We start from the raw sequence: 12,619 nt of genomic DNA, 5'->3' as shown, positions 1-12,619 counted from the left end.
TTATTCTTCATTCCCAGCCCATCCCAAATAGCAGCAGAGGTTCATATGAGACTCTCTTCTACTGCTACACACTGCACATCCCCAAGTGTAAGACCAGAAGCAGCAAAGGCTGCTAATGGGATGGTGGGGCTAGATACATTTATCTTCCTCCTTCTCCAAGAGCAACCCAGTAGCAACAGAATACAGTCTACTGTCTCTACTACTCCTGCCCACAGGAGGGCTCCAGCAGGAGTAGCAAAGTGAAATTTACAAGGCTCACTTTTCAGTTCCCAGATGGAAGTCTTTTCACTCATTACTGACTAGCAGAAAAGTACATTTTCCAGGTATTTATGGACAATTATTGTTGCTATTATTTAACACAGAGATTTCTTGCTGTTTTCATTATGCTGTGTTAACTGTGGTAACAGTTATGAAACAGGACACGCAAGTAGTTTAGGCCCCAAATTTATGTTTAATAGAAAACTCGATATGAAAAAAAAGTTAAGATTTGTTATTTAATAATAAAAACAATTCTTAGCTCTTTAGTGCTTTTCATCCATAGATCTTAACATGTTTTTACAATGATCAGTATCTTTCGCTTCATTTTACAGATGAGGAAACTGAGGCAGAGAGGAAATGACTCGTCCAAGATCATCCACCAGGCCAGTGGCAGAGCTGGGAATAGTGCTCCATCCACCAGGCCGCTGCCTCCCCCAAAACATATTTTGAATTTAAACCTTCCTCTACAGTGCCGTGAAACACAAACAGCAGAATTGTGCTAATACATGACTGATATCTAAGATGAGTCAATTACAAAAAAATTTAAATCAAGCAGCCAAAATGGTGAAGAGCAGGTCAAACTTTAAAATTCAGTTGTATTAATCTAGACAACTATTCTGCCAAATTAAGAAGGTTTACCATAATGTTATTAAAAATTCTGTACAACTTTGTTAAATCCACCCGTTGGTCACTCGATGCATTTTTGTCACAGTTGTATTGTCTACATAGACTGACAAATCTTCTATACAATGCCAAAAGTTAGACCTCAAGACAATTATAATAATTTAAGGATTTATTTTAAATCAATTTGTTTTGGTTTTGCCAGCGCCCCTTTAAATCAAGTTTTAGGCTTCTTTAAATCAACCATCCTATAGATTTCTTCAAGTGGCAAGTCAGTCAGTTAGTTCTAACAGCTAAATTAAATTAATTATGCCACAATCCAGCACTTGACACCTCACAGTAGTTTTCATGATGTTGAACTTTAACACATGCACCAAGGCAGAAAGACTTCCCCCCCAGTTAGGGTCAATTGGGTCTTCTAACCCTTCCAAATTACAAACTACAAAAAAGTAATTCTCAAATAAATCAGAGCTGATAAGGCTATAGCTATAGTTATACACAAGTCTTAATATGCAGTGTTTTAGTGATTAAAAACAATATCAAAATAAGAACACACTAACTGCATACTGCTTTTATGAAACATAGAATCATATGCAAAAAAGAATCAAATTTCAATCATATCATTGCATTATGCAACTGGTAAGCTGGGAATGCATGCAGTTAACATACTGGGAGGTACCTGAATAAATCCTTATTATACATCAATGAATGAAGAGACCTTTTATTTGATCATGATGTCTCAACAAACTGTAAAGGAGACATCAGTTCTTCTCATGAAACAGTAAACTGCATTATTGATCTCATACTGCCAATAGCCAAATGTTTTTCAAATTCTTCTTCAAATGCACTACCTGTACTTTTAAAAAAAGTGATGTTATATTTAATTTGTGGCTAAATAGTATTTATGCAAGCGAACTGAATAAATTAGATAGCCCTGTAGAAAGTTTTTTATAATATAGATTTACAGTAGTGAGTTTTGGAGAAAAAGTGATTCACAGCATTAAATACCTTATACTTCTATAGAGCAAATATTGTCTATTTTAGTGAAACTTTCAGTTTTCACATAAGCAAGTGGTCATTGTCCTTATGATTATACTACTAGAACAAAAAACTGGTGAAGAGGTAATTCAATCATGTGCTGATAGAGATATCTAAATGTCAGCGCTAATTCTGCATTAAAAAAGGAATGGTTCCATTCTAATAGCATCACATCTTTTGTATAAGAATTAGACAGTACCTTATCTGTTAAGAGACTTAAAGTAGAAAAACGCAGAGGGAAAAAAATCTGACAGGATTTGACAACACATACATACTATATGATATAAACAGAGGAAGAAAACTTTGGAATTAAAGAAAATAACTCAAATACCAAAACCAAAAATCAATAAATGTTCTGTTTCAAGCAGGATCCAGAGGATGGTAGAAACCATTAGATGAGAACCTAGCTAAGTGTGCAAGGCTGACTATATGATGGTGGGTGTAAGTGGGGAGATTTCTTCCTGACCAGTTTGCATGAAAATCAATGATCTTTTTAACAGTGCTGCTAATGTCACCACAGATGATAGTCTAATTCATAGAAAAAATTCTAATTCTCTTATTCATATGTTTAATGAATTTATAAACCAGAAAAAAATACTGTATAAGGCAAGTATCATTTCAGAAATACCACCTATAACACTGCTCAATTTAATTTTTGTACAATGCTTTCTTTAACAGTGTCACCCTACTAAGAGATGTAAACACCAAGCTATTTTTTTCAGTTCAATATAAGTACAAGCAGTAGAGGTCTGCAGTGGGACTGGGATCCTGCAGGTCCCACAGGATTTGCTGTCTTAATAGCAGGATAATAATTCAACAGGAGCAAATGGGAATTATGAGGTGGGATTAAAAAACTGTCCCACACAGGGATCTAACAAGGAGAACTCCATTTATCCAATCTAACTGGGACTCGGGCTGGCAGCCAGCTCCCCCCCCCACACACACCCGCCGGTGGCCCCCACCGATTAACTCCTCCCCCTCCCTCCCAGCACCTCCTGCACACTGCGGAACAGCTGTTTCGCAGTGTGCAGGAGGCGCTGGGGGAGTGGAAGGGGACAGGGCATGCTCAGGGTAGGAGGTGGAAAGAGGCGGGGTGGGGGTGGACCAGGGAGGGGAAGAGGCGGGTCAGGAGTGGGGTCTTGGGGGAAGGGGTGAAGTGGGGGTAGGAAGGAGCGGGGTGAGGGCTTAGGAGAAGGGGTGGAGTGGAGGTAGGGCCTGGGACTGGGCAGAGGTTGAGCACCCCCAGGGAAAATTAGAAACTGGCATCTGTGACTCAGGCCAGATCGGATAACCAAAAATTTGGATAACCCAGAGAATGGGAAAGTGCAAGGCTGCAGTGCCATCTAGAGGGCACAGGAGAGATTGCCCTCTTTTGGACCTGTGTGCGCTGGTTGTTTGGTTAATAAGAAGAACCCGTTAATGGAGGGTCAGACAACTGGGTTCTACTGTACCTTCATCTTAATCTTATAAAAACTCTTAAGAATTCTGGGACAAAAAGCCACTCATCTTATTAATTCTACCCTTTGCAATTGGCTCTCAGGAAATAACAGCTATTAGAAATAAAAGCAAGTCATATTTTCTTAATTATTACCAGCTATTATTTGTATTATCATGGACCATTCTATTCATGGTTCAGGACTCCTTTGTGCTAGATGCTGTACAAACGGAACAAAAAGACAGTCCATGCCCCAAACTGCTCACAACCTAACGGCAGGTCTAAACTACGGAGTTAAGTTGACTTAAGTTATGCAACTCCAGCCACGTGAATAACATAGCTTAGTTCGATTTACTGAGGTGTCTACACTGCACCGGGTCAACGGGAGAAACTCTCCTGTTGACTTAGCTTATGCTTCTTGTTCTGGGGGAGTACCCCAGAGTTGACGGGAGCACAATCTGTGGTCGATTTAGTGGGTCTTCACTAGACCTGCTAAATCGACCCCCAATGGATAGATCGCTGCATCAATCCCTGGTAAGTGTAGACATACCCTAAGTATAAGGCAATGAACAACAGGTGGATACAGAGACAGGTAAGAGAGTATGAGGAAATAATGAAATAAATTGGCTCAGCATGATAGGTGGTGGACTCAGTATAACGGCCATCTAACTATTGTAAAGTTTTTGTAGGGATGATAGAAAAGGAGAGTTTTAAGGTGGAATCTGAAGGAGAATAATTAGTTTTGTGCCGTTTATAGGGAATTCCTCTCAGCATAGAAGAAAGCATGAAGGTGTCGGAAAACATAACAAGTGAGTGATTGAAGCTGTAGCATTACGGCCTTACAAATTCATGGATCATTTTGGTCAATTTCATGGACATAAGATTTTAAAAATAATAAATTTCAGTTTCAGATATTTAAATCTGAAATTTAATGGTATTGTAACCGTGGGGTCCCAACCCAAAACAGGGTAAGTGGGGGGTCACAAGGCTATTGTGGGGATGGTAGTGATACCGCCAACCTTACATCTGTGCTGCTGCTTTCAGAGCTGGGCAGCCGGTAGGCAGCTGCTGGCTGGGTGCCCAGCTCTGAAGGCAGCACCACCGCCAACAGCAGCACAGAAGTAAGGGTGGCAGTAACATAAGAATGGCCATACTGGGTCAGACCAAAGGTCTATATTTAGCCCTGTATCCTGTCCTCTGACAATGACCAGTGCCAGGTGCTTCAAAGGGAATAAACAGAACAGGTAATCATCAATACCATGGCATGCCACCCTCATGTCTATGCTGCTGCTGGCGGTGGCACTGCCTTCAGAGCTGGGCTCCTAGCCAGCAGCTACCACACTCTGGCTGCCCAACTCGGTGAAATCTGGTCTCCCCTACACGTCCCATGACGTGTTTTTCATGTCCGTGAATTTGGTAGGGCCCTATGCATCCTGGGCTGATGGGAAGGCAGGAAGTCAATGTCTCAATGGTGCATAAGTAAGAATATGATTTAGTCGCAGAGGTCATGGAAGTCACAGATTCTGTGACTTTACTGCATTTTTGTGACTTCTTCGGCTTCAGCTATCAGTGGCAGATGTGTGCCCCCCTGCCCTCCCGTAGCTGTGTGCCCCAGCCCCTGCAGTGGGGCTCAGGCTGCCAGTCCTCACACAGTGGGGCTTGGGCTGTGATTTCCTTCCCTCCTCCCACACCCCCAGTTATTTTTAGTACAAGTCACAGACAGGTCACAGGCTCCCATTAATTTTTGTTTACTGCCTGTGACCTGTTCATGACTTACTAAAAATAACTGAGACAAAATCTTAACCTTAAGAGATGATAGGTAGGGAGCAGACAGGCCATGAAGCTCCTTCAAACTGAAAGTAAACAGCTTGTTTGATGTGATAGAGAAGGGGGAGCCAGAGGAGGGATGCTAAGACAGGGATGACATGGTCTAAGAAAATGATCTTTGTGACATTCTGAATGAATACGAGTGGGGCAAAACTGCATTTGTCAAGGACAGAGAGAAGGGTGTTGCAGTAATCAAGATGCAAGAGGGCAGCCCGGACAAGAGTTTTAGAAGTGGATGAACAAGAAAGGCCCTATGTGAAAAATTAAATATAGCCTAAATGTGAGGATTTAGAGAGAGATCTGAGTCAAAGATGATGCTTGCTTAGAGGCCTGAATGACAAGCAAGATGGTGGTGTTGTCCACAGTGAACGGGAATGGAGGTAACAGGGAAGTTTGTGGGGGATGGGGATTAAGAGCTCTGTTTTATCCATGTTGAGACGGAGCTGATGGCTAGGCATTCACAAGAAGATATCAGAAAGAACGAGATTTTAGTTTGGACAGAAGACAGGTCTAGAGTAGAGAGATCGATCTGTGAGTCCTTAGCAGAGAGAAACGCTAGCTGAATTTTCTTTGCAGGTGAGATTACCCAGAGGTAAGGTATAGAGAAAGAAGGGGCCCAAGGACAGAGATCCGTGGAAACTGCACAGAAATGTGAGGGTGATGAAGAGGATGATCCAAAGGACACGTTGAAGGAGCAATTAGAGAGGTGAGAGGAGAAACAGGAGAGGACACAGTCATAGAAGCCGTGACAGGACAGGACATAAAGAAGAGCATGATCAATGGTGTCAAAGGCAGATGACAGATTGAGGATGAGGATGGAGTACTAGTTCTGAGCTTTATAAAAGAGGTCATTAGAGGTTTTGACAAAAGTAGTTTCTTAAGAGTTAATATTTTGATTCTTACATAATACCATTAAAAAAACCAACTCAACTACTTGTCACGCTAGCAAAACAAAAGAAAATTATGAACTACTCTATTTTGCTCTGCCCAGCAATCCCAGCCCTAGAAGTAAGATTCACTTCTCACTAAGATATTCATTTGAGTTCACATATCTGAAAATAAAGTTTAATTACAACCTTTGATATTAACAGTTTAAAATTTTAGTAAGTCAGACAACTGTACTGTTGAAAATTTCAACAATGAAGTGTTTTTTATGCTAATTGAAAGGCAAGGAAAATAGCTTAATTTTATATTTGAACCCGCATGCTAGCTGAGTTGCAAATGTCTCACCCTCACAAAATGTCCCCTTTACTTGCAGACTGCTCCAAAACCTTAATTTTCATTGACATTTGTTGCAAAATACATCTCTGTTTATTCCAAATGACAAGCAAGTCTTGTTTTTGAGACTTTCAGACTGCTAGGAAGAATTGATGTGTGCAAACAAAGTTATACTAACTGAAGCAGTGTATAATAGTTACCCGCCATCATCTCTGCATCTAGATAAATACCTGCAATTAATAACTTCATAACTGTACCTCACAAGTATCAAGATTCATAACAATTTACAATCTATTCTGCCAATTAATTCACAGCATTTATCAGCCTGCACACATTAGAATAAGTGATGCAAGTGCAGGACACAGCTCCTGAATGAGGACTCAATCCTGCTTTCCTCCTGTGGAGAGCCCTCAAATACAATCAAAGTAAACGGGGAAAAAAGGGCACTCAGCAACTTAGAGAATCATCTCTTAATATGGAAAATGAACTATTTCAAACATTTTTAAGCATAACAAAGAGTAATGCCACTTTAATGTTACCTTCTTGCTCCTGCAAAACTTACTTTAGCTCACACGGAGACAGTACAAGATTTGAATGTTTTAAGGACATATGAAAGAGCAATTCCAGCAAAGATGATCAAACCATGATTAGACTAGTGAAAAAGATTAATCTCTCCACTGTTAAATCCACAATACACCTACGGCCAATGCTCTCTAGATTTGATTTTAATATCCAATACTCTTCCTCCTACTCACATCTAAAGAGACTATTATTTTGGGAGTGGGGGAAGATGACTGTGGCTAGCACCCAAAAATGAGAGCTGATGTTTCAAGCGGTTAATTTATATCCTTATTTTTTTCTTGGAATTGTATACAAAAATCTTTCAGATGCAAGTAGAAATAAGTGCAGACCTGAGACTCCGGAGAGGACTCCTCAGCTACTGGTTAACACTGTACAGCAATGATAATGCCATATGATAAAACTGTGAAGATTAGAATGGCTTGCCCAGAAGTTATGTGCTCCAAAACTTTCTTCTCTGGATAATTATGCCCCAGACAGCCTTAACTTCAATAAGTTAACTAAAGCTGGAAGGCGACTAGCTATCAATTATTAAATATATGTTTGAAACCTGTGGTACAAAAAGGTAGTTATCTCCCCTTCATCCTCTCAAGACACTCCCTCTCTCCCTACTCCAAATGTTCTGTTGATTCCCACTATATTTTTTGGACTTTTGTGAAGTTGTGTTAGAATGTCTATTACTGTAAATGATATACACTCACATCCACTTCAAAATGAACACTTCCGATTGTGAATCAAATACCACACATACAAAAATTCTAAGCAATGCAACAGATTTCCCAGACTTGTCCTGAACTATAAAGAAAGATCTCAAACAATTTAGAAATTCACATCACTGAGTCCCCAAATTCATAAGCAAGATTTTTTAAATTCTGAAACAGATCTATTTTAAAGAGGTACAATGCAACAGGTACCATGCACTTCTATTACTTCGTATTAACACCACAAATCATCTATCAATAAATGAAAGAAACGGCATATTTCAAGCTAAGAAAACCAACGATTTTGCAAACATCTCTGATTGTACCAGCTGTACACACACGACAGTTTTGTTTATAGACTCCAAAGTATTTAAAACACATTAAAGGAACCATTTGGGTGGGAATGGAGATGGTTTAAATAAGGAGGGGAACCCACTGAGAACCTGATGCACAGTGAGGGAAAATAAATGAGACGTGGATTAAAGAGCCTGTAGGGTGGGAATCATAGGATAAGTGACATGGAAACACGGATATCTCAAAAGGGTTTGGATAAATGCGGGGGGCGGGGGAGAAAGGGATTCATATCAGGGGATGTGTCTGGATTAACAGGGTTTGGAAAATGGGGAGAAGGGACTAGACATGGAAGGCAAGTGAAAGGAAGAAAGGGGTTATTTCCCCAGAGTCCCTCACAGCCCCTAATGCCTCCATCCTAACCTCACTCTCCCAATTCATAGAGTCCAAGTCAAGACAGGACCACTGTCATCATCTAGCTTGACCTCCTGCATAACGCAGGCCAGAGAACTTCCCCAAAATAATTCCTAGGGCATGCTTTTTAGGAAAACACCCAATTTTGCTTTAAAAATGGCTAGCAACCGAGAATCCACCATGACCCTGGCTAACCTGTTTCAGCGGTTGAACGGGGAGTCATTACATTTGCCTCCCTCTCTCTCTTCCTCCACTGAAAAATTATGAGGTTGTGGTGCTACTTTCCTAGGTGCCCCGCCCCCCACATCTCCCTCCTGGTGCCCTCTTCGCTCATCCAGGGACAGAGAATGAGACCGTGTTTTTTTTTTTCCTCAAGAGCCCCCCTCCCCCCGATCTCCACCTCCCGCCATGGTGCCCCCCCCCCCAGCACCCAGGTCCTGCTCCCATCCCCCCCACTCACATCTCCTCAGCCACTTCATCCAGTGATACACGATAGTGTTGTGGTGCCTCTTGTTCTCCAGGCACCAGGACGACAGGCCCTGGATGGACTCCATCGTGTTGGTGACCGACTGGAACTTCCTGTCCAGCGACGCCTCCAGGGCCCCCGCCGAGGAGGACGACGACGAGGAGGCCTTGCTGCTGCCTCCGCCGCCGGCCGCCATCTTCCTCCGCTGGTCGCACAAGCAGCAGCGCCGCTACCCTCCGCCGCGGCCGGGAGCGCGTGCACCGCTCAGCCGTCCTCCCCTCCCCCCTCGCCCGGGGGGGGAGCGTGCCTCCTGTGCGCGCGCCCGGGCAGAGATGGGCTGGGCTTGCTGCCGCACGGGTATGCTATATTTAACCAGGGCAGCTTCCAAAGAAGGATGCATGTAACAATGCACCCACTTCAGCCCTTTGCTCCTTGTGCTAGGGCTTCGCAGTCCGGCTAAGGGCGTGCAATGCGGCAATGCAAGCCGTGCAACCCCTGTGTGCTGGGGGGTTCCCTAGCTCCCTAAGGTACACACCGCAATGAGCAGCAATGCGTCTGTGCACTAGGCTCCCTCCACTGCCTCCATCCCGTGACGTACGATCCAACGAAACACTCGTCCAACTCTAGCCCCCCTGGCCTGCACGCGATCCACGCGCGCAACCCTCCCTACGGCGCGCGCGAGGGTCTCGTCCCCCACCCCGCAACCGCATGCAATGCAACAGCAAGCAATGCAAACGCGCCCCCCTGCAACGGAGCGGCTCGATCCCCGCCCCCGAGAGCGGGCGCAACGCACAGAGGTGAAACCCCGTCACGCTGTCCGCTACGCCCCTCCTCTCTATAGCACCCAGGGGTCGCCCGGCCACAGCCCACCGCCCGGCCTCTCTCACGGGCACGCGCCCCCTCCCGGTCCCGAGACACACTGGCCGGGCAGTGCGCGCACTCGCGCGAAACGGTGGGCGCGTCGCGCGGCCGCCAATGGTCGCGGGAGCGCGCGCCTCACTCTCCCTCCCCGGGTACGCGCCGCAGCCCCGCCCCCTCGCTTTCTACGGGGCTTTTAACGGCCCCCGTCCCCTGAAAGGCCCCTCCTGTGCTCGCTGAGCCGCTAACCGGTTAGGCGGCTGCCAGGGGCTGGTTACTCTCCATCCCCAACACAGGTCGGAGCCCGCCCATCTGCCGCCATTTTGTACTAGGTTTCTCAAGTTACCCTCAGAACCATAGCCATCTAGTACGCATGCGCCAACCCCTCTCGGGACGCTACCAACTACGCACGCGCCGAGCCCCTCCAGGCGCGAGGTGTTCACGGCGCACGCGCCACACACTGGTTGCGCATGTGCCAAACTTCTCGTCAGCGTCGCGCAGCATACTGGGCATGCGCAAACGTGACCGCGCAAACGCCGCATCCTTCCCCATGGATTGTGCGCAAGCCTGAGGAAATCACGTTCCTGCGCATGCGGGCCGCTCTCTCTAAACAAGCCCCGGGCGTGCGCCGTGAACTGAGGCGCTCTTTCCAATCACTGCGCATGTGCAAGGTGGAGGGGCCAGACCTGAGGCGGGAAGGGAGCGCGAACAAATGACCGAGGCCTTTCCCTTCCCCTGGGGGGTTAGAGGTGTCAGTCTACTCAGGGCGTCCCAGCGCGAACTGGGGAGGGAGGTAGCTGCCTTGGGGCAGTACAATGAAGGGCAGGGTCATGCTCCCTCCCAGCATCCTTTGTACTTCTCCCCCCCTCTCACCTTGACCATGCTCCCAGCATCCTTTGTGCTCTTCTCCCCACACACCCCTTGCTGATGCTGCCAGCATTCATTGTGGTTCTGCCTCCTTCCCCCTTTCCCATTAGACACACTCCCAGTATCCTTTGTGCTTCCCCTACACTATGGCCATAGTCCCAGCAGCCTTGGGGCTTTCCTCCCAGCCTCATGTTTTTTCTCCCAGCAGCCTTTGCACTCACCCCACTGCACTGACTAGAGTTGTACTTTGCACATAGCCATAAGCCCTGCTGGCCCAAGTCGTGGAAGAATGCTTATGCTCTTTGGTTCTCCCCACCACCTTTTTGGCCTGGAAACCTGGCACCCTCCCTTCTTCTGCCCCAAAGAGCAGCATCACGAACAACTGGCCCAGCTCATTCTGCACCAATGCCATTTTGCAAAGGCACCCAACACCCATGGTAGAACCTGCACCAGGTGGTTTGTGGAAGAGAGCAACAGGCTGTTTTCTAAATAGAGCCTGCCATAGAAGAGATTGAAAAAAAGAGGATGGACATAGAGAAACAATTACCACTTTTAAAGGAGCAGTAGTGAGTAACTACCTAAACTTGTAGGGAAAAAAAAAAGCAAGCTCTTACAAGAGATAAGCCCTCTCAATTGCTTCATTACAATACATTTAAAAAATCCCAACAATTAACAGACAATATTAAGTGATTTACAACCAAAGTAGTAGAGCCTTAGCCAAAGGAGAAAAGGATCCTAATACTGTATTGTCCTCAGCCAAAATAAAAAAACCAAGCAGCACAAACAGTTAAATTAAATGTTAACGTTTTGTTATTAAATTAAGATGGCTCAAGAAACAATATTTGGTTTTTAAAAAATGTGAATAAGATTGTCTTTTTACAATAAAGAGGCATATTTTAAAGGTCTCTAACAAGATAAACATGGGAGTGGTACTTCACACCAGCTTCTGCAGAAGGCAGGCTGATGGAAGAGAGGTTGGTTCCTGGGCTTTAGCTCACAGGAGGCAAGATGATTTTTGGGAAGTTACAGGAAGCTGTCTCTTTACTACCAGCCATCCTCTAGTTCCCATCATACAATACTTTGCTCCTGTGGTAGACATCCTAAGATCATGCCTTGGATCCTGTTCCTCTTATAATTGAGCAAATTGGGCTTATTCTGAGAATTGACAGTGCACAATTAAAGAAAATCTAGAATTAGATGTTAATACAATTGAGTCTTTCCTACATTCAGGACCCAATATACAAAGTCCCTTTCATTGTTTAGAATGAGCTACAGCAGGAAGTAGTGTCGACATCAGAGTATAAATAGTTGAGAGTATAAACAGAAGCACTGTTGTGCCAAAGACAGCCAAAAAATGACTAATCCTACTAGAAACCTGGAGCGCAAGTATGCAGGCCATACTGGTTAGCAACAAACATTTATTATGGCATTTTCTACCCATCTCCAACTGTCTACCCCAGCCCCCAGACACTAGGTGAGCTGCTTATTCCGCCCTTGAAGTCCTGACTCTTGAGTATATTCTCAGAAGTAGTTTGACTCCAGCTATGGAATGAAGCAATGGGACCAGATTAAAACAGATCCTGCATTCATAAACACTGTTTAATTCTCCATTGTCCTGCACAGTCATTCCCACCACTATAAAATGAGTGTAAAAGGCTACCACGCTGGTCTGATAGCATTTGACATCCACTTTGCACTGATGTAGTTGTCTGCACAAGATGAAAGGACAAGATCAGACCTAGTGTTCCAACTTTGAAAAATATTCTATATTTCCCGTGATGTGTCAACCTGTTTAAAAGCTGTTAACCTAATTAGGGATGAGTGAAAAACAACAAGATGTGCTTATAGGAATCCTTTCCCACTTCATTTAAAAAAAAAAAGACACTGGACAGCTGCTATTTATTTTTCATCTCTGCAGGAGCTGGGATAAGCATCCAACTGAAATAAGTGGGATGACACCAAAACATTTCCATGAATTTAAAAGCAGGTTCAAAGCTTGTCACATAGTGAGGGAAGTTACTTGCATGAAATACAAGACAAACCAAC

The 12,619-nt window shown here is 44.5% G+C and overlaps 1 protein-coding gene across 4 annotated transcripts in view; it reads right to left on the bottom strand.

Annotated features, from left to right (window-relative positions):
* RPRD2 (regulation of nuclear pre-mRNA domain containing 2) overlaps positions 1-10,082 on the bottom strand; it is a 46,329-nt gene extending 36,247 nt beyond the window's left edge. For 2 of the 4 annotated variants that reach the window (XM_039512961.1, XM_039512962.1), the window contains exon 1: positions 8,843-10,082. In XM_039512961.1, the coding sequence (XP_039368895.1) occupies positions 8,843-9,044 (202 nt within the window). In that variant the 5' untranslated portion in view covers positions 9,045-10,082. The remainder of the gene's footprint in view (positions 1-8,842) is intronic. The other 2 variants (XM_039512959.1, XM_039512960.1) reach the window with 1 other exon arrangement.
* Positions 10,083-12,619: the final 2,537 nt, after the last annotated feature.

Source organism: Mauremys reevesii, linkage group 24 (genome assembly GCF_016161935.1).
Source record: "Mauremys reevesii isolate NIE-2019 linkage group 24, ASM1616193v1, whole genome shotgun sequence".
NCBI lineage: Eukaryota > Metazoa > Chordata > Testudines > Geoemydidae > Mauremys > Mauremys reevesii.
The sequence above is the reverse complement of the archived record's forward strand: the minus strand, read 5'-3'. Positions and strand labels throughout refer to the sequence as shown.